Source organism: Camelina sativa, chromosome 4 (genome assembly GCF_000633955.1).
Source record: "Camelina sativa cultivar DH55 chromosome 4, Cs, whole genome shotgun sequence".
Classification (NCBI taxonomy): domain Eukaryota; kingdom Viridiplantae; phylum Streptophyta; class Magnoliopsida; order Brassicales; family Brassicaceae; genus Camelina; species Camelina sativa.
The window spans coordinates 9,677,596-9,698,775 of NC_025688.1; the positions used below are offsets into that span (position 1 = coordinate 9,677,596).

At 31.5% G+C, this 21,180-nt stretch overlaps 2 protein-coding genes across 2 annotated transcripts; both read right to left on the minus strand.

Moving 5' to 3' along the window:
* On the minus strand, nucleotides 3,063-5,579 carry LOC104780182 (exocyst complex component EXO70B1-like). The gene has a single exon (XM_010504672.2). The coding sequence runs from the start codon at nucleotides 5,240-5,242 to the stop codon at nucleotides 3,242-3,244; it is 2,001 nt and encodes a 666-aa protein (XP_010502974.1). The 5' UTR covers nucleotides 5,243-5,579; the 3' UTR covers nucleotides 3,063-3,241.
* On the minus strand, nucleotides 17,531-19,406 carry LOC104780183 (ninja-family protein AFP3). Its single transcript, XM_010504674.2, has 3 exons — nucleotides 19,306-19,406; nucleotides 18,609-19,021; nucleotides 17,531-17,980 (listed from the first exon to the last, which is right to left on the minus strand). The coding sequence occupies exons 2-3, from the start codon at nucleotides 19,015-19,017 to the stop codon at nucleotides 17,676-17,678; spliced, it is 714 nt and encodes a 237-aa protein (XP_010502976.1). The 5' UTR covers nucleotides 19,018-19,021; nucleotides 19,306-19,406; the 3' UTR covers nucleotides 17,531-17,675.

Sequence of the window (21,180 nt, forward strand, 5' to 3'; positions counted from 1 at the left end):
AACAAATCATCAAGATTTTAAAAAACTTCCTAAACAATTTCTTAGAATCCTTCATTTTTAACTTTCAATTTTCTATGATTCTAACAATCAGCAAAAACATAAAGTCATTAAAATTCTTTCTAAATCCTCAACCAATATCTCCCCCTAAGTTCAAATCTTTGCAAGGCTTTAGTTGCTTGTTTTACCTTTTGTCTCATAATTACTAAGACATGATGGGGAAGCCTTTCCCTTGGCCTTTATACAATACTAGATTAGGACCCGTCCGATGTGCGGGTTTAGAGTTTTATAAATAAAATTAAATTTAACAAAGAATATAAAATAAATATTTTTAGTAAGTAAAAACTATCTATAAAAATAAATTGATACATGGAGTTGTCCAATGTGATATTTGATATAAATGGTGAGACTATGCGGTTGAGACTATTATTCATGTTTTCTTTTAATGTCCTCGTTCTTGTGAAGTTTGGGATTTATCTCTGACTCTGGTCTCGTCAGATGGTTTTTCATATGAGTCGGTGTACTCGAATTTGGATTTTGTTTTCTGGAGGGGTGCCTCTCAACAGGATGATCATGATCAGCTTCTACAATTACCATGGATTTTATGGGCAATCTGGAAGACCAAAAATAAAAAAGTTTTTCAAGGTTTAGAGATCGAGGTGAATGATATAATTGCTCAGGCTTTGGGCGTTAAGTTAGCCTGGGAAGAGGCGCTCTATTTTATGGCAGTCATGTCAGCTCCATCTCCGTCTTCGAATGTCTAGATTTCTTCACCTGGTTGTCAGATTGATGATTCTTGGAAAGCAACCAATGTGCATTTAGGATTGGGTTGGTGGTTTTGCGTTGAGGAGGAGTGAACCTTGTTGTTGGAGGCCAAGTGGGTGGGCATTTTAACTGAACCGAACCGACCCAACCGACCCAAACCACACCCAATCCTACTCTCAAACCATTTGGTTAAGTTTTTTCTCAACCCAAATGGTTCGGTTTGGTTCGGTTTAAACCCAAACCGAACCGATAACCCAATGTGCTTTTTATTAACTAATTTAATTAATAATATTCATAACTTTTGTATAATATGTAATCATAATCTTATATTCTTTATGAATTCATTTATGTTAAATTAGATTTAATGATTTCTAAAACTTTAACCCTAGGGTTTAAAGAGTAAAATTGTAAATAACTCCAAAGTTATTATAAGAAATTAGACTTTTCTATCTTCTTATGTTGTTTGGTTTGTTTCATTTTTATTTTATTCTAATTACTAAACATTTAATAATAATATTGTTATTATTTTTAGGAAAAATTTTATGGATTCTTTGAATTATTCAACTTACAACTTCTTGTTTACTTTATACATATTATTATCAAAGGACAATGAATTTTGTTTTGTTACATCAATTGATTTGTAAACCGAATAAAATCGAACCAAATTAGAGTCAAATCGAACCAAATCAAACCGAACATAAACCAACCCAAACACAAACCAAACCGAACTAACTTTGGTTGAGTATGGTTAGATTTTTATGAAAACCGAATTAATCAAACCGAACCGAACCCAAACCGAACCCGAACTTAAACCGAAATGCCCACCCCTAGTCGGAGCCCTTCCCCCTACATTCGGAGTTAGAAGCGTTGTTGTGGGTCATGGAGCGGATACATGCTACAGGGATCGTTTGTCAACATTTCAAGACAGATTGTGCTGAGTTACTTACTATTGTGCAGTCTCTGAAGATTGACCATCCTTCTCCAACCTGATCGATGAGTTTAACTCGCTGGAGTCCTTCCCACTATTCTGTATCTCTTGGATCTCGCGTGATTCAAATACGAAGGCAGATTGTCTTTTCTGTGCTTCGCGTTCTCTTATCTCTGAAGTTTTTTTTTGTAAACCCCCTCCCTCAAGCTTGGACAACTAACCGATGAATTTCCTTTTAATTTATTGTTTGGTTAGATGAGTTCAAAGTTATTAAAATAAAATTAAATTAACAAAGAATATATATTTAATTATTTTCATAAGTAAAAACAATGTATAAAAGTAAAGAGATAAACTTTAGTTGTAGAATATAATTATTTTCTTTATAATGATATTTTAAAAAATTTTAAAGCTGTTCAAATTTTTTAATTTTCTTATAATTTTTTTTTAATATTTTTAAAACTGTTAAAGTTTTGTTTTACATATGGATGTTTACAAAGGTATTTTTTCTTTAAAACATTTTAAATAAAATTAGGTTTTCTTTTCTCGATTTGACTTTTATATAAAACCTTTTTAGGGTAGGTTCTGAATTTTTACATTTTTATTTTAAAATTTTTAATTAATTTAGAATTGACATGTGTCAACATCTGAATGATACCATTGACACGTGTCACGATCTTGTTAATTAGTAATTTTGTCATCAAACTTAGGTTTTCTTTTCTCTATTTGACTTTTATATAAAACGTTTTTATGGTAGGTTTTGAATTTTTACATTTTTATTTTAAAATTTTTAATTAATTTAGAATTGATATGTGTCAACATCTGAATGATACTATTAACACGTATCACGATGTTGTTAATTAGTAATTTTGTCATCAAACTTTGTATAATAAGATTTACCTATAATTCTATTTAGAGTATATAATAATCCCTTGCAAATTCTATACATATCTTTTGAGTATTTCTTTCTAAAACAATAACGTGTTGTGAGTATAAAATTTGCAGTTTTGTAGTTAATATAATACCAATTGGTCAAAGATCATACATTCATATGGGACCAACTTCATGATTTATTAATTTTGAAAATTGTATTACAGTTTGCAGAAGAATAAAACACCATTGACCCACAAATTTTAAGTAGAAAGTATTTCAAGTTGCAATTTTAATTTTGTCAACGAAAATTCCAAATTAGTTTAAAATATTATCAATATGTATGGTGTGACACCATGGAACATAGTGGCAGTTGATCAAAGACTTCTGGTAATAGTGATATGGTCAACAAAGTCTATTTCTTTTGACTTGTCCCTTACTCTCAAACTACAATCATTTCTTTTGATTGTATTATTCTTCTTTACTTACCAAACCAACGACAAGAAACAACAAAAGACTTCTCAAACTTTTATTTCACTAACCATATTCATGAAATGATGAATATAAAAATTACAAAGGTCAAATAAATTCAATACAAATAAAACAAATTACATATATTTCTATACTTATAACATAAATATTATGAATCACCAAACTCTTTAACACAATTCATCATCATCATAATCATCTTCTGTAAGAATTGTTCAAGGATTTAGGAGAACCAGCAAAGAGATCTAGTAAGAGTCTCTCAAGATCATCAGTACTGTACTTAATATACTTTTCACTCACAGTGTTCTTGTGTCTACAGTAAAATGTCCAGTATGCTTGAATCACCCACATCGAAGCCTTTGTCCTCACATCTTCTCTTAGCCTCTCATCTGATATTAACCACCCGGTTTGGGCCTTGTACACTTCCTCAAACGCAGTGTTGAATCCTTGAAACCGCTCCCTCGGGCGTAGATTCCTTGAACCAGAACCAGAACCAGAACCTGAGCCGGAACCGGAGCCAGAACCATCGTCCTTGAGGAAGGATAGGACAGGGAGCCAGGTGGCACGTTCGTATTCCGTTGCTTGCTGCTGAAACTTCCATGTATGTTTCCGGTTCCATTTGTCGCCGAAGATATGTCTCAGCTCAGAGTTTAGCACTTTCCTGGTCATGTAGTGTACGTTGTTGAGGAGAAAAATGTGTCGTAGAGAGATGTCTTTGTATAGTTTTGATTTCTCTTGAAGGTTGGCTTCAAGAACTGAGGTTATGGAGTAGAAATGTCGCGTCATTGCAAGAAACTTCTCTGGTGAAGAAGAGTTTTCGTAGGTGGACTCTTCTTCGACCATCACAGGATTGATAATATCAGGCGATGGTGGTATAGTGAGATCTTCTACATCGTCGTGTTCCATAAGAAGCGAGTCGAGCGTGTGGCTGAAATCAGTTAGCGCCATGAGGTAGTTCATCACGTAGTTTGTAAGCGGGTGAACAGCTCCTCCAGGGAAAGGATGAGATGAGACATCCGAAGCAATCGCACTTTTGAATTCAAGAAACGTTGTTCTTGCGCAGTCCCCAAGTCTCCTCATAACTTCCCTGTATTCTGTTCTTACTGATGAACCAGGATGATCCGAGAACAAAGCATCGATCTCTGGTAGAAGCTCGGATGCTAGCTCGTACATTTCAAGAATCCTAAGCAACTTCTCTGGTTGTCGTGGACCAAGAGACACAGCTTCACCAAAATTGAGCAACTGCATCATCGGAGCCTTTACTGTATCAACAAAACATGTTAGACCGATCTCGTTTAGGTCACCAAAGATCTGATTGTCCAGAGCCTTCTCGTTTAAGAGATATATCTGGACGATACTTCTCACAACCCGAACCCATTTCTTGATATTCGTATTCAACGTCGCCCAATCCATCCTCAAAACATCTTCAATGCTCAACTTCTCGACCTCATGGTTATAAAGAAACTCATCCAACGCGTCTTTTCTAACCATTGTACATACCTGAATACACTCACGGTCATACCCCGAAACAATCATAGTGTTTGCAATGTTCTTGAGGTCTGATATAACATCAGGATTAATCAAATCAACCACAATTTCCCCTGAGCTTCTCCTACTATTGTTATTATTGGTTTCAAGAATCAAATCCTCAGTAGAAGCAGCACCAAAAGAAGCCATGGATCCTTCTTCAACACCATGATCCGCTTCAACAGACCGAAATGAAGAATGTTCAAGCTCAAAAGGCAACCTGTTCTCCACAAGAAGATGCTTAAACTCATCCTCAAGCCGTGCCATGGCCGTTTGAAGAACATCATGAGCTTTTCTCAAAGAAACCTCCTCAGTCCCAGTCTTTCCCAAACCAGAAGAACCGTCTAACCGGTCAATCAAACTTCTCAACTCATTCACAGCATCCAGATACAGATTCCCTTCACCAGAACCCAAATCCCAAATCATGGATTCATCAACATCCCTAGTCATAATCTTCTCACTAACAACATTAAGCCTTAGCTCAACCTCACCTATTTCATCTTCCTCATCTCTATCTTCAGAGATCACCACACGAGACAACTCTAACAAGAGATTACCCAAAACCTTCTTAGCATTATCAGTAAGACTCTTACCAGATCTAAGTTCCTTCACAAGATACTTAGCAGCAACAATCAATTTCTCTTCTCCATCTACCTCAAACTCTCCCATCTCCACACAATCACCAAACAAAGCTTATCCTAAAACAGACTTTAAAGCTCTAAACCTTAACTCTCAAAACCTTGAACCCATTCAAAAAAACCCAGAAGAAATAATCAACAACAACAAAAAAAGGCTTAAACTTTACATGAAAGATAGAGACTTTAAAGTGAAAAACTTGGCAAAAGAGGATCTTTGTCAGAATATGAGATTGGTGAAGAAGAGAAGAAACGTACGGACTGAAAAAAAGATTGGTCGCTGCCTAATTCTGATTTAAAAAAATGCAAACTTTCCCAGAAAATCTCTGTTTCTTCTCTCTTTTTTTCTTTCTTGTTTTTGGACTTTATTAGTTTTGTTTTGCATTATTTTGTTTTTTCTCTATAGGACCTTCAAAGAACAGAGGAAGAAGATTCAACGGAAGAAATGTAAACGCAGTATTATAAATTTATTTTTTATTATCCACAAACAATTAATTTCTAAAATATTGGAATATTAACTATTTTATTACTCTGCTAACCACACTCGGTTTTGTAATTTTTAAACACAACTGGTGTTTTTTTTTTATGTTTTTGTTAGTGTATATATATATATGCTGCTGGTTATATTATATTTTGTTTAACTAGATCAGTTAGATAAACAAAACAAAAAATGAGGCAGTCTACTCTAAGATGGTTTTATAATACGGGAGAAAAGAATTTGAAACTTATATTAAAATAGAATTTTAATATATTTGACCTGCGAAAGTGGTAATGTAACATAGTGTTGTAAATCGTGCAAATTTAATTAAACGAGCAAGTTGAAAAGACTGTAGCAACTAGCAAGGAGAAAGTTTATTTTGTGGTCGAAGAACACTCCAAGGGTCAAGGTCAAGGCTAATGTAAACAACTTGATCGCTCTGTGTTTCTTATGATAATAATAGACTTACACCTGTGGGAGTGTGGGTGGAAAAAGAAGTAGAGAAAGAAATGGCAATTAATTAAATTTAAGACTGAATATAATAAAACTGAAGGTTATATGCTAAGACTATTTTGAATAGTTTTCCTTATTTTTTACTAACAGAGGATTTCTATAATAGAGATAAATTTTGCTTCAATAGTTTTTTATATTTTTTCTTCTATAAAATAATATTCTAAATAGATACTATTTTTATTTTATAATTCATACTTTTTATTTATAAAAATTGCAACTTTAATTTTGTAACACTCTCATAAAATTATCTTTTGCAAATGGTAGTCTTAATATTTGAAAACAATTATTTATACTTAAATTTATATTATTAGTTCTTAAAAAAAATATTTTATTTATTTTGGTCATAAATAAAAGAAGTTATAGATTAAGAGGACTACTTTACAAATAACATAGTTCAACTCTATTTATAGAGGAAAAAATAGAGTTCTTCTATATATAGAAAAAAAAAATAGCAATCTCTATTATAGATTTGAAAATAGAGATGGATTGGAGCAAAAATTAGTCTATAATAGAGTTTCGAAGCAAAAATAGAAAACCATTGGAGATGTTTTAAATATTAAAATTTGAGTAGACAATGTTGAATTCCTATTAAAAAAAGTATATTGTTATTACTAATTTTATAATTTGTTAAATATATTTATGTTATTTTGTTAAACAAATAGTAAAAATAAATAAAATGCTAAGTCATATTACCCTCGTTTCATATTACTTTTTGTTAGAGTAATTTCACACGTATTAGAAAAATTATGACACCCCGGTTTCAGAGACTTGCAGAGAGGTATAAAAGAATTGATTTTGCCACTTATGTCACCAAAGTGCACTTATTTTTTCTGTCAATGATCCTGAGAGAACTCCAGAATTAAGCTTGCTTGAGCTGGAGTAGTCTCATGATGGGTGACCTTCCGGAAAGTGACTGTCGGAACAGTGCAAACGAGGACAAAACACAGGAAGACTATGTAGTGATTTGTTGGGACGGTAACAAGTCTTTAAAAGCGGTTGTCGGATGTGGATGAACTCACGGGCCTAGTGAGAGGACGTGAGGCCTATTAAGGAAGGTAGGCCCATAGGCTGGGATTGGACATGGGACCTACTTAGAGGTGGCGGTCGGGGCGTTACAAGTGGTATCAGAGCCGAACACAAACAAGTGTGGAGTCGAGTGGGCTCACACCGTTAGGGGGTGACGGTTTTGGTGCGCAACGAGAACGTTGCGATCTGTTAGTAGGGTGAATTGTGACACCCTGGTTTCAGAGACTTGCGGAGAGGTTTAAAAGAATTGATTTGGCCACCTATGTCACTAAAGTGTACTTATCTTTTCGATCAAGAGTCCTGAGAGAACTCCAGAGTTAAGCGTGCTTGAGCTGGAGTAGTCTTAGGATGGGTGACCTTCCGGGAAGTGGCTGTCGGAACTGTGCAAATGAGGACAAAACACAGGAAGATCATGTGGTGATTTGTAGGGACGGTAAAAAGTCTTTAAAACCGGCTGTCGGATGTGGATAGACTCAGGACGTGAAGCCTATTGAGGAAGGTAGGCCCATGGACTGAGATTGGACATGGGGCCTACTTAGAGGTGGCGGTCGGAGCGTTACAAGTGGTATTAGAGCCGAACCCAGACAAGTGTGGAGTAGAGTGGTCTCATACCGTTAGGGGGTGACGTTCTTGGTGCGCAACGAGAACGTTGCGATCTGTTAGTGGGGTGAATTGTGACACCCCGGTTTCAGAGACTTGCAGAGAGTTTTAAAAGAATTGATTTGGCCACTTATGTCACTAAAGTGAACTTATCTTTTCGGTCAAGCGTCCTGAGAGAACTCCAGAGTTAAGCGTGTTTGAGCTGGAGTAATCTCAGGATGGGTGACTTTATGGGAAGTAACTGTTGGAACTGTGCAAGTGAGGATAGAACACAGGAAAATATCATGTGGTGATTTGTAGGGACGGTAACAAGTCTTTAAAACCTCTCGGACGTAGCAAATCGGCCGTCGGATGTGGATGGGCTTACGGGCCTAGTGAGAGGACGTTAGACCTATTAAGAAAGGTGGGCCCATGTATTGAGATTGGACATGGGACCTACTTAGAGTTGGCGGTCAAGGCGTTACAAAAATAATTAAATTTTTTGTTTTATCTTCTATTAATACAATATTTTATTTTATATAAGTAATTAATAAATTAAAACTTAAGGACAAAACTATAAATTAGAAATTTGTTTAATAAATTTTCATTATAAACTTTAATTCTAAAAAGAGAACTAAAAAGGAAATGGAAAGAGTATAATAGAAATATTTATAGAAAATTAGAGATTTATTTCGTAAAGTTATTGCTAACAAACAAATATTGGCTTATTAGTAAATGTCAAAGCCATTTTTTGCGTAAAGTTAGAGATTTATTTCGTAAAGTTATCTCTATACGTATTAAAATAGACACTATGATACTCATTTGATCGTAACATAAATCTGTTTAGTTATTTTCCAAATAAGTCAATTGTATTCATTCATAGTCTCTTTTTTTGGCAAATAAATTCATTCATAGTCTAACTTGCGGTTATATTATAATTTTTAGCCCATTTACATTACTCTTGTTTTCTTAATAAATTTCACATTTGAAAGAAAGAAAACTAAATGAATTAATATAGATTTATAAAAAATAGGATATTTAATAAATTAAAAAACTCATAATAGTGTTTATTTAAAATAATTTTGTAATTGTATTTTGAAACAACCCTTTCCGTTTTTTATAATAATAATAATTCTCTAGTGGTCTCATATCCACTATCAACCTAATAACAATCATCAACAGCGGATAACCCAAACAATTTTATTAACCAAATAAAATCCAATAACCAATCAAGTAAATAACAAAATCCAACATCCTACAATGTTCTATCAGCTCAACCCTAGCAACCTAACAATAGCTAGACCACAATCAATCAAGCCTCTAGAACATCCTCCTCATCATCGCCTTGATTTCACGATCACATTTTGCCTTTACCTGCACCACAAACACAAATTGAGATGCATGAGTATTGTCATAAACACTCAGTGAGGCAATCCTCCCATCAAGTGGGCTATACACACAAGCAACTGAGATTCTCTTTTTAAGGCAAACAAACAAAACATAAACAACACATATAACCAGGAAAAACAAGTGTCGGATAAGATTGGTGTCGACCGACACTAGGTCAGTGTCGACCGACACTAACACGTCCATGGTGTCGACCGACACCTAACTGGTGTCGACCGACACTTAACTGGTGTCGATCAACACCGCCTTCGCAGACGCGAACTGCACGAAACTGAACGACAAACCTCTGTTTTAAATCGTCTCCAATCTGTTTCAAACTCTCCCAAACGCTTCAGGAACCTATGGAAACATGAAACTAACCAACCCAAGCAAGCAAAACACCACATACAACAAAGAACAACCAAAACAAAAGAGATCTCAGACTTAGATCAGTCATGGTCAAGCACTCACCTCTTTTGCAGGAAGATTTGATTGAGAAACAGTGGAAACAACACCTTAAGAAGCTTCTCCTTCGTTCCCACCAACAACACTCCCTTCCACAGCAACAGATCTCACCAAAACAGCCAAGAACAAGCCCAAAAATCTCTCAAAAATACTTTCAAACGCTTTCTCTCCTTTTTCTCTATTTTCTCACTAAACGACGACCAAAAACACGAAAACCCTCGACTTGGGTCGCCCCCCCCCCCCCCCCCCCCNATGTGGTTTGGACAATCTAATTCAACCAAACCAGCCCGAAATCGCGAAATAAAACAATCTGGTCGAAGCAGAAATTGCTGGTGTGGACCGACACTCCCTCCGGTGTCGATTGATACCCACCTCCAAAACGCACATTTTGGTTTACGGATGTTACAATTTTGAAATAATAAAGCATAAAAAATATTTGTTTGGATTATTTTTTCTCTCTAACTTCTCAAACCATATACGAAAAAAACATCTTAAAAATAAACTATATATATATATATACATATATAATTTTCTAAACATGTACTCGGCTTATTAGTTATGACCTTCTAAATCAAGTTGATAAGATACGTCTAAAACTAGTTACTAAATCCAAAATTTATTTCAATATTTTAATAGTGAGAGTCAATATATGTACAGTAAGACCAATAAATTTTAAATAAGTATCCAATTTGATTTTGTTGTCGAACGAAATTACTAGAAAAAAAAAGAAAAAAAAAACACTACTAGTAACATTTGTGGAAGTGTCTACTGAACACCTTACTATTTTAGAGATTTTTATCCAAATAGATCTTTGTTCCAATCCAAAAAAAATTGAAATTGGGCATTTTTATCTGTGATACTGAATTTATGCAATTTTTAGTAAAACTAAAAAACAATTTTGGCCTTCTATCTTCTTCTTTCTTTACGTTTTTGTTCTCTTCTTCCTTCTCCTATGCTAATGAGATAATCGCCTCCTGTGGCTGGCTTCTCACCATCTTGCCTCCAAAATACAAAACCGTTCTACCACCAACACCATCTTGGATCTAATAAATTCAATGGATTTAATCTATTTCGTTTTGGATGAAGAAATCTAAACCCTAAGAAGATATTATCTTGTGAACCTAAAGGTTATAATTACAAATAAGTATTAAATCAAAAATTCCAATCATCTTCAAAACTATCTCGTTCACCTGAATTTCATCTCGTTCACAGGATCTCATCATCATCACCACCATCTCGTCACTCAATCTCATCAATTTATTTTGAATGTGACCATAAAAAAGTTCATGATAAAGGTGGATGTTCATTGGCAAAGGTCGCAAATCCAAATATATATGTATATATTTGTCTTTTCATCCAAGTATAAATGTTCATTTCTGCAATCATGGAGAGAAGAATCTAATTCCATAAGAATCTAGAAGAAAATGGGTCCTATAGTATATTACACAAAATGCCACTATATTTTAATACAACATATAATAACAGAATTTTAATATTAATTTGTTGTAACCAAAAAATGTTTATCCACAAAAATAGCAAATAAAACATAACCTATTATGAAGTGTTTCACAAAAAAAAAACCTAGAGATAAGTTATTGATGAGAGAATTTGGGGATTGATTGCAGTCATTCATATTAAGATTCTAACATTTTACATATTATACCCGCTGCTGATATACATAGTCCATCATATGTATTTATTTTATATTATACCTAAAAAATAATTAGATCATTTTAACTTTTATTCTAGAATATATATATATATATATATTATTAATAAATGATAATACTACAAAATATTAACGGATATTTACGGGTCGGGTAACAACACGGCTAACAAGATGAGTAATGACACAGATATCAAAAATTAAATTAATATCCGATACTCGATCCTTACTCATAAATAATATAATTATAATACCTTTCACTTGACCCTAAAGCTGCGGATACCCTTTTTTGGGACGGAAACAAGCCAAGCAACGGGTCAAATACGGATAACGATATAAGTTTCTATACCTACCTATTAGTAGTTTAATATGACTCAAAACTCACCCTATAGTACTATACTCCCTCTGTCTCTAAAAGATTGATGTTTATAATCTTTTACACATTTTAAAAAACAATGATTACTGAGTTTAAATATATTTTTTTCTTTGACTAAAGAGATATTATTTAATTTTAAACCGACAACAATTCAAAATTTTAAATATTTTCAATGATTACTTTTTGAAGTTTACAAAACATCAAATCTTTGTAGGACAAAAAAATATCCCAAAACATCAATCTTTGTGGGACAGAAGAAATATTATATAACATGTAAATGAATGATACAAAATAATCATAATCTTAACAAATAACCAAATAAAAAAAATTCCTCGTGCTACCATGCTACCGGTACGGATGATTATCTAATTAATTCTAATATTTTACCTACTTTATATATATATATATTAAATTAAGCTAATAAGTCAAAAACTGAGAACTTTCTTTTGTGGAAAAAGTTACTTGTTGACTTTCGTAGGTCCGTCAAACTATTATAGAATATTTAATGTTTAAATTTTTAAAAGATATTTGACAAACAAAATGAATTATGAAAGACTTCAGATTTCTATATAAATTTAGTGTTATTCAATTTTATAGTATTTTGTAAAATCTTTAATTTTAATGTTATTAGACATGAATTTAATTTTAATGTTATTATACATGAATTTTTTGAATTTTCTTAAATGTTATTTTGTATGTTTGATAGAGTCATTCTAACACTATTTTTACGTTTCAATATAAATATCCTATTAGATTTTTATAAATTTCTTATTTTAACCTAAGATTCATTGAAAAATATCAAGAGCTACAATAAAAATTTTAAATATGTAAAAAAATTCTCATAAATTTTTTTAATTTGTATGAAAATGTTTTTTTCGAAACTTAGTATGAAACAGAGGGACTAATCTTATTCAATATAAGGATGGCTTTGGTAGTTATGCCATTTTTAAAAGAATTTGATAGAAAACTAAACAAAAAGGTGAAGAACTAATTCCTATTTTGTATGTTCTCATTTGGATACAATTCATTTTTTTGTCAACATTGAATCGACAATACCTGATTCATAGCCAATCTCTATTAAACAGAGAGTAACACGATATAGTAAAGTCAAAATCCGGTGGGATCGGTCGCAGAGGTGTGATGCAAGCCTGCAACCACTTGATTAAAGACAAATTCTGGATTTAATTCATTTATTAGTTAGATTCTATCATTTCTTTGTTCAATTCAATTATTGAATACCCCTCATAAGATATAAGAACGATATATATAATATGTAAAAACAAAATGAGGATGTAATTTGTTCAAAATACAATCGTTAACACACGAAATATACGAAAAAAACTGATGCAACTAAAAGTTAAACAAAACAAATTTGTTAGAGTAATATAGATTATATAATACGTATTTTTCAACAAAAAAAGATAGTTAATAGTAATATAGCTTATAGTGTGTTATCTTTCAGAATGGCTTAAATATACTTCTAGAAGTATCATCATTCATCACTAACAAAGTTAGTTTTTCCTAGATTTTCCTAGATGTTAGTTTTTTTATTTATCTTTTATTTTGGACAAATACAGCTTTGATTTTTTGCGTATGAAATTTAATATAGCCTGTGAATTTTTCCTAGATTTTCCTAGAAATATGAGATGTTAGTTTTTTTATTTATCTTTTATTTTGGACAAATACAGCTTTGATTTTTTGCGTATGAAATTTAATATAGCCTGTGAAGCCATCTTATTGACTTCAATGACATTTTCCTTGAAATGAGAAAGAAAATCCTTTGAATTACAAAAGCAAGGGAAACAATAATTTGATTTTGAATATAATATATAATGTCAAAAAATTCCTATGACTAATACTTGTATATAAATTCTACAAAACAGCCACATGAATTTGTCTTTTTGTAATGATTTATGTGTTTCGGTTTATAAATAATTGATAATAATTATTATTTACTTGTTCATCTCGTAATAATTCCATGTTTGAAATATTTATTAACTTTTTGTAGAATCGGATCACATGTAAACAATTATTAGAATTCTTTTTTTAACGCATATCCAATTGATGATATATAAAAGTTATATATATCTTATTATATAAACCTTAGTTCTCAGAGTTAGTAACTCACCGGATCGTGACACATATTAGTTTTAACGATCAGAGATCAAAGTTAAAAATTTACCAGATCGTGACACGTGTCAATTTTAACGATTAAATATCAAACCAGATCGTGACATATGTTAGTTTTAACGATCAGAGATCAAAGTTAAAGACTCACCGGATCATGACACATATCAATTTTAACGATTAAATATCAAAATCAGTAACTCATCAGATCGTGATATGTGTCAATTTTAACAATAAGAAATTACAGTTTTCAAGCTAGGTAAAACGAAGAATAAGATAATTGTAATCTTATTATATTAATTTTTTTTGTTAATCCTAAAAAGAAAATAATTGTAAATACACCCCTCTAAAATATGGTTTCAAAAGTTACTAATTCATAAGATCGCGACATGTGTCAAAATCTTATTATTTTGCAGATTATTAGAATAATAATTAAAAATTGTATTAATTATAAAATTTTGTAATTTTAAAGAAAAATGAATCGTTCTAAAAAATTTACAATAATTAAACTTATATAAAACAATCCTACGTTATATTGAATTCATTGGCCTAATCTTAAAAGAAAAAGAATTTAAGTATAAAGATATGAATTCTCTCATATATTTGTCATATATATAGAGAGGAAGATGTCTTTTCGATGTATCAAACTCAATTAGAATTTTCAAACATGAGCACTACAGATGAAAACCAAAACTATGGAAATAATGAAAAGTCAGTCAAGAAAAGGAATAGAACCATTATGAATAATGATTAGATTGTTATGAGGGAGAAAGCGCTTACCGCTGAACCTCATATGCGACTGAAACTAGCTACACTTCTGACATGGGTCAACAAACTAAATCAATGCGTAAGTATAAAACTCATATTCAGCTTCACATACATATTTTTTCATAATTGACTAATATTATTTAACAAAATATAGGGACTCCAGCTTACAACTATGCAACTAAGAAAATAGTAACAACTTTAACTTTTTAACTTTTTCTCTTTTTTTGAGACATTTTCATCTAACAAAAACATATATTTCAGGATTTATTACAAATGATTAAAAGAAGTTAAAACTAGCAAAAATTTGAACCCATCAAATTTAACCACATATATCTTGGAAGCGAATCTAAAAGATATATTATGTTTATTATATTATATGTGTTTTCTCAATTATATTATTATTAATCAATAAATAGTGAATAACAAATCTAAAAAACTAACATAAGTTATGTCAAAAGAATCATTATTTTTGAAACATAATAGGAATAACTAATTAAGAAAAGAATATTATATTTACATAAAATTTACATGTTTATATCAAAAGCTTTAAACTTTGATTTTTTTTTCTGATATAATTTTGCTGATCTATTTTGGGTCTTTAATTTGTGCGGGTTCTTCAATGGAAGCTATCAGATGCAATGAAATGAAATCAAAGTATATAAAGCCGAGGATGGAGCCACTGATGGAGATTCCAAAAATAATTCTACAGTTAGTAGCGTTATAAGCTTCAAAGATTAGTCGGTGGTTGATCTATTTGGTAGCGATTTTGTAATTTGGGAAGTTGGAACGATAAACCGTTTTAAAATTGGTTTCAAACTTGATTTATGTGGGTTTCTATCAAATTTGGCTTGTAAACCGTTTAAATCCAGGTATATAGAGAAATATATGAGAACTTTTGATTCAGATAGAAATTGGTTGAGAACTTACGATTCGAGAATATTTGAGATGAGGTCATAGTTCTAAGTAGTTTTGGTACAATGCAATACTTCTGAGGAGTAAATAAGGCATTGATCCTTAACGTGATTATGACATATATCATGTTTTGGATTGTTTATAAAGTTTCTATTTTGCATATTTGAATTATTTAAAGCTTTATATATACCATCATGATTATATTATTCAAAATTTTATTTTTATTATGTGATATTAACTTTCTTTCAATTTTTTTACTTTAATTGGGTTGGTCATAAAATCATTATAATAGAGTAGATAATTTTCACCAGTTGTTCATCCAAAATATCTTTGGAGTAAAAAAAATTAATGGTTAAAGAAATTATGTTGCAATACAATTTTAGTAATTATAAGAACTATAATTATATAGACATTTTTAAGAGACATTTTATAGGTAGTGATAACGAGCATACTTGAACAATAAAATAATTTAGGGGTTTAAGAGCATATTTTTAATGGTGAAACATACAGTAAAATTGTATGTGGTTACTACATTATATATTGCTTTGATGAATTCTTTGAATGTAAAATATTTTGTAATAAGTTGTGAAACTTTTTTGAAATTTGATAGTAATAATATTTTTAATGATGAGTATTTGGCAAAAAATTTGGTGGGGGTATAATTTAGCTTTAGATTATTGTAATAATTGTTATAATATATTAAAAATATAAAAATATAAATAAGTATATGAAGGTAAATAAAAATCTGATTTTGGTAGGGTATAATTTAGCTTTAGATTATTGTACTAATTGTTATAATATATAAAAAATATAAATAAGTGTATGAAAGTAAATACAAATATGATTTTTTCTCTAACTAAAATTATTTATATTATTTACTTCAAAAAATAAAATAAAATTTTATATTTTAAAAATATTGTTTAGGATTTATGATTTATTATCTTCAACAATTTCAATACCCACATATCGTACAAGTCCTTATCTAATATATATATATAACACATAGATTATTTATATATTATTGAACTTGTTAGTTTTCAGCCACGCATTGAAAAAATAAACAAGTTTTTAGTCACTTTATATTTGACGCAAAACTAACAATTCAAGTGCATATATATAATCATATCTATCAGTTCAACTTAAATCGAGACAAATAATGTGGTTTTATATTGTACAAGCCGCATAAATTAGACTTGATTATTCAGTTAGTCAACACTTTTTTTTTGGAAAAATGAGTCAACAAAAATAGTGATATGATTCATATGAATTTTTTTTTTATCTGAAAAGAACTATAGCATAATGTTGTTTTTTTTTTATATAAAAAGAAGAAGAAGCCATGTCTCCATTTAATTTTATGTGTTTATTATATTACTATTTTGTTTATATTTCTGGAAAAATGGCCACAAAATGTAAGTGATATCGTTATGGTATGGACAGGGACCACCAACAGATTTGATAATATAGATTATAGAGTACGAAAATGCAGTTTATGTCTTGATAATTTGGTGGCCCATTGTAGGTCTCTATATTTTTTTTTTTTTTTAGAGTGAAATTTATTTTGCAAAATACTCGTTTCCTTTTTTCTCAAAAACTGTTTAGAAAAAGATGCTATAGAAAAGAAAAAAAAATACTAATGTCATAAGTCCTAACTCCTAAGGAAGATTACGCTGTCTCTTATTTAAGTGCGCTTAAGGAAACAAATGAATCCTACATTAATAGAAAACTGAACTTCCAAAAAATATTTATATCCTACGAAATAGGAAATGAACAAAGAGAGAAAACAATCCCAACAGAAATTAAAAATCTTAAATTTCTTTTCTTTCCTCCATTGATATATAAAGCAACAAACCACCCACAGTCCACAGGCGCACAGCTATCGAGTCCCAACTGATTGGTATCGTATCGTGGGTCAGGTTGAACTGTTCGGTACGTAAACATGTCACAAAGAGATTAGACAAGCTCGTATATATAACCTCGACGACTTTAAATCGAAACCAGTCAAAGAATGAAAATTAATCTCCAACACAAGAACGAATGCAACCATACTATTTATGTATAAACCCCGAAAATCTCTGAGTTCGATAAATATCAGTTTATACACCTCGGAGGTAAGAGAATTTGTAACATTGTTTACCGATACAACAAACCCCTCAAAAGAGAGACTCAAAGGGTCACAAGAAGGGAGATGGATTTACAACGATGTGCTTTAAGGGATGTGCAACATCACTACCACCAGCATGTTTAACGAACTCTGCGGGTGAGAGGAAGCTTCCATGGCACACACACACAATCCTCACTTCTTCACCTTTCCTGTACCTATACAGAAACCCATCAATCTTTTTCCCGTTCGGTCCATCGCCTATTGTTGACACACATGGCATGTCTTCCATGATGTTTCGGCTCGCTTCTTTACCCGGATTCTCGGGCTGGGATTGGGCAGTTGAAGGGCTTGTTTCCATGGACTTGTTTGTTGTTGCTTCAAACACAAGAAAATAAATATATCTCTATAAAACTCCAAACAAGAGACAATACTAAACATATCAACCAAAATGTTAGCAAAACCTACACGATTTACTAGGTTTGTTTTCGAATCTTATCGATAATCCCTTTGATAAATTGTGCATTTTTACAGGAACGTATCTTTTTCCTTGGAATGGAAATACAAAGTTACAAACAATGTAGTAACTATAACTGATCTTTAAGGCTACCTAAAATGGCCAAAAATCGGACTTAAAAAACCTAAAAGACACCTAAACGCGATAAAAGGGGCGAAATAAAACGTTGAACAAAGACTCAAAATCTCTTAAAATACCTAAAAGAAACCTAGACGGGATAAAATACCCGACATAACACAGAATCATAGACTCAAAAACACAACACATTAACCACAATGCAGACAATTCATCAACCCTAAGATAAGGAATCTAATATCACTACATTCAAAAGAAGATTCAAGTTTTTGTACCCTAGTTAATCAAGAATCAAAGATCTAAACAAGACAAGCAAACCCAACCAAAACTCAATCTCAAAGACTATATAGAAACCATGCATTAATCCAAATTCCAAAAACTCATGAAAGATAACAAAAAATTGAGGTAATGTACCTTGAACAGGAGGAGGGAGAGCATCAACTTCAGACAAACCAGAGGAACCACTACCAGAAGAACCAATAGATCCTTCTTCAAGAACCTTCTCATCTCCACCACCAGCAGCTCTATGTTTCCTCTGCTTCTCTGATCTCTTCCTCTTAGCCTCAAGCCTCCTCAAACTCTGCAGCTCCTTCCTCCTTCTCCACTCTTCCTCCGTTTCCACAGGCAACGAACAAGTCCTACTCAAACCTGATCTATCGTTGACCACCAAATCAACAACCGATGAAGACCTCATGAGCCTCGTTTTCGCAAGTGGGTCAACACCAAATCTTCCATTGAGAGACAAACCTAAGTCTAACTCAATCTCCACCTCTCCATCTTCTTCAGACAATCTCTGCTTCTTCGACATGAACCTCTGCAACATAACTCTGGTCGGAGAAAATAAATTACTCCGGTTAGATTAGAGATCTCTCCGATTTTTTTTTTTTTTACTCTTTTTCTCAAAACTTCAGAATAAATAAAATTTAGATTAAAAGGTTAGAAATTTCCAACAGATTCTTGATGATAAAAGAAGCAAATACAAATCCCAATAAAAGAGCAAAATATCAAATTTTAGAAGATTCCCTTTCTCTGATTAATGACGACCTTCCCTTTTATAATTTTTCAATAAATAAAATAATTAAAATTCTCAGAATTTTTTTTAAACATTTACCGAAAAAATCTCCGACAAATCTTGAACGAACACTCCCAAGAAATTACGAAAAATAAAAAATCCAAGAAAAAAAATAAGAGCCTACAAATAAAAAAAAGCTGTTTGTCTAAATTGCGAAAAAGCTAAAGTACCAAACCTACCCTTGTTTTGTGCATTAAGGACACGTGGAATCATTTGTAGACAAAGGACTTATTAGAGCACCCACATGGTTTTTGATCGAGAAAAACAAAAACCAGACCGTCCACGTGTCTTATGTTCAGTGGTTTTTACGTTGTAAGATGGGATGTCGCAGCGTCAGGTCGTCACGTGTCTTTGTTTTTAAAGTTAAATCACATTATCTTTTGTGTTGCCACGTGTCCCACGATGTTATCTTCTACTTTTTTTTTATCTCTCTTCTTTGCTTGGGAATTGACACGTCGATTGTTTGGTTTGTACATATTTTCTAGCATTATATGGGTTTATAAGTAAACGCAACTTTGACGAAACTTTAATTCTATTTAAACTGAAAAGTACGAAAAATCGAATATTTGACCCCAAAAAAAAAGTATTACAAAATTAAGGGTGTATTTTGTTTTCCAACGATTTAATAGTAGTCAACAATTAACATCGTATGATAGAATAAGTGAATAACGTTTTTATTTAGTTAGTGGGATGGTGGGTTTATATTTTTATTAGAATGAACAACATGCCTGAAGAGACTAATTTTCTCTGTTATTGTAATCAAGGGTCAAAACCTATTTTCTTGGGTTTTTTTTTTTTTTTAATTTGAAAGCTACGTAATATTTGGTTTGAACATAAATTTAGCTATTTTAGCCATATAAGATTAACACGCAAGCAAAAAAAAAAACAAATATACTTTGTGGTTTTATTTTATCATTTTATGTACTAAACATTTAAACAAGTAAATGATTACTATCCTAATTTATCTTCCAAAAAAAATCATCATCCATAATTAGAAAATAATCCGTAAAATTAGAATTTTATAATATTATTAAATTGTAAAATTTAAATTTATTAGTTAATAACAATTAAAAGCCAATGCTGCTCTAACGTTCAAACCCCCTGAAAAGTGAGTGCCTGAGTTAGTTCAAACAATGCAGCATTGTTGGTCTCAGAGTTATAGAAAAACTGTTTTTGAAGGCGACTGTCAAGAAGTAATACAACTTCTTTCAGAGAGCACAATCAACTTCCGAGTTCATAATTGGTCTAGAAAAATACAACATTGGAAAGTAAACTTTTACATGGATTGGTGAAGAACGAATAAGGGTATCTCCACTCAGAGATGCTAATTCAGAAAATTGTTTAAAAATATAAATATAATAATGAAATAGAAGAAAAAAAAAGGAGAGAAACGGTACTGATAAGCAACATTTCTCTTCTCAAATAGACATCTGTCAGTTTTAAAATGGTTATTATTAATAAAAAGTAATAAATATATATATATATATATACTCCTTCTATTTCAAAATATAGAATTGTTTAGCTTTTTTTTTGTTCCAAAATATAGAATTTTCTCAAATTTCTATGCAAATATTAAAACAATTTTGGTCAAACAATTTTATGTGTTTACAAAAATATGGCTGGCATCTGAAATTTTTTTCTTGTAATTTGTTAACAACCCCTATTTAAGTGGAATAAAACGTATCTCTTAATATTCTTAATTATCCATTCTATTTTTTTTTTGTGGTCAATTAATGTGTTCAATTAATGAGTTATTTTGTGTTAAAATTTTCCTTAATAAGCGTGCTTTTAGCCAAACAATTCTATATTTTGAAACAGAGGAAGTATATATATATAATTAAAATAATATTTTTTTTAAAAAGAAACCTGATCACGCTGCTCTGCTGGATTTGCTCTAACAAAGCAACATACCAT

What these genes read in the sequence shown, in the direction of transcription:
- LOC104780182 (XM_010504672.2), bottom strand. Translation starts at nt 5,242, where the DNA reads ATGGGAGAGTTTGAGGTAGATGGAGAAGAGAAATTGATTGTTGCTGCT.
- LOC104780183 (XM_010504674.2), bottom strand. Translation starts at nt 19,017, where the DNA reads ATGTTGCAGAGGTTCATGTCGAAGAAGCAGAGATTGTCTGAAGAAGAT. An exon ending in TCTCCCTCCTCCTGTTCAAG is followed by an intron (nt 17,981 to 18,608) that starts GTACATTACCTC and finishes TTGTGTTTGAAG; the next exon opens with CAACAACAAACAAGTCCATG.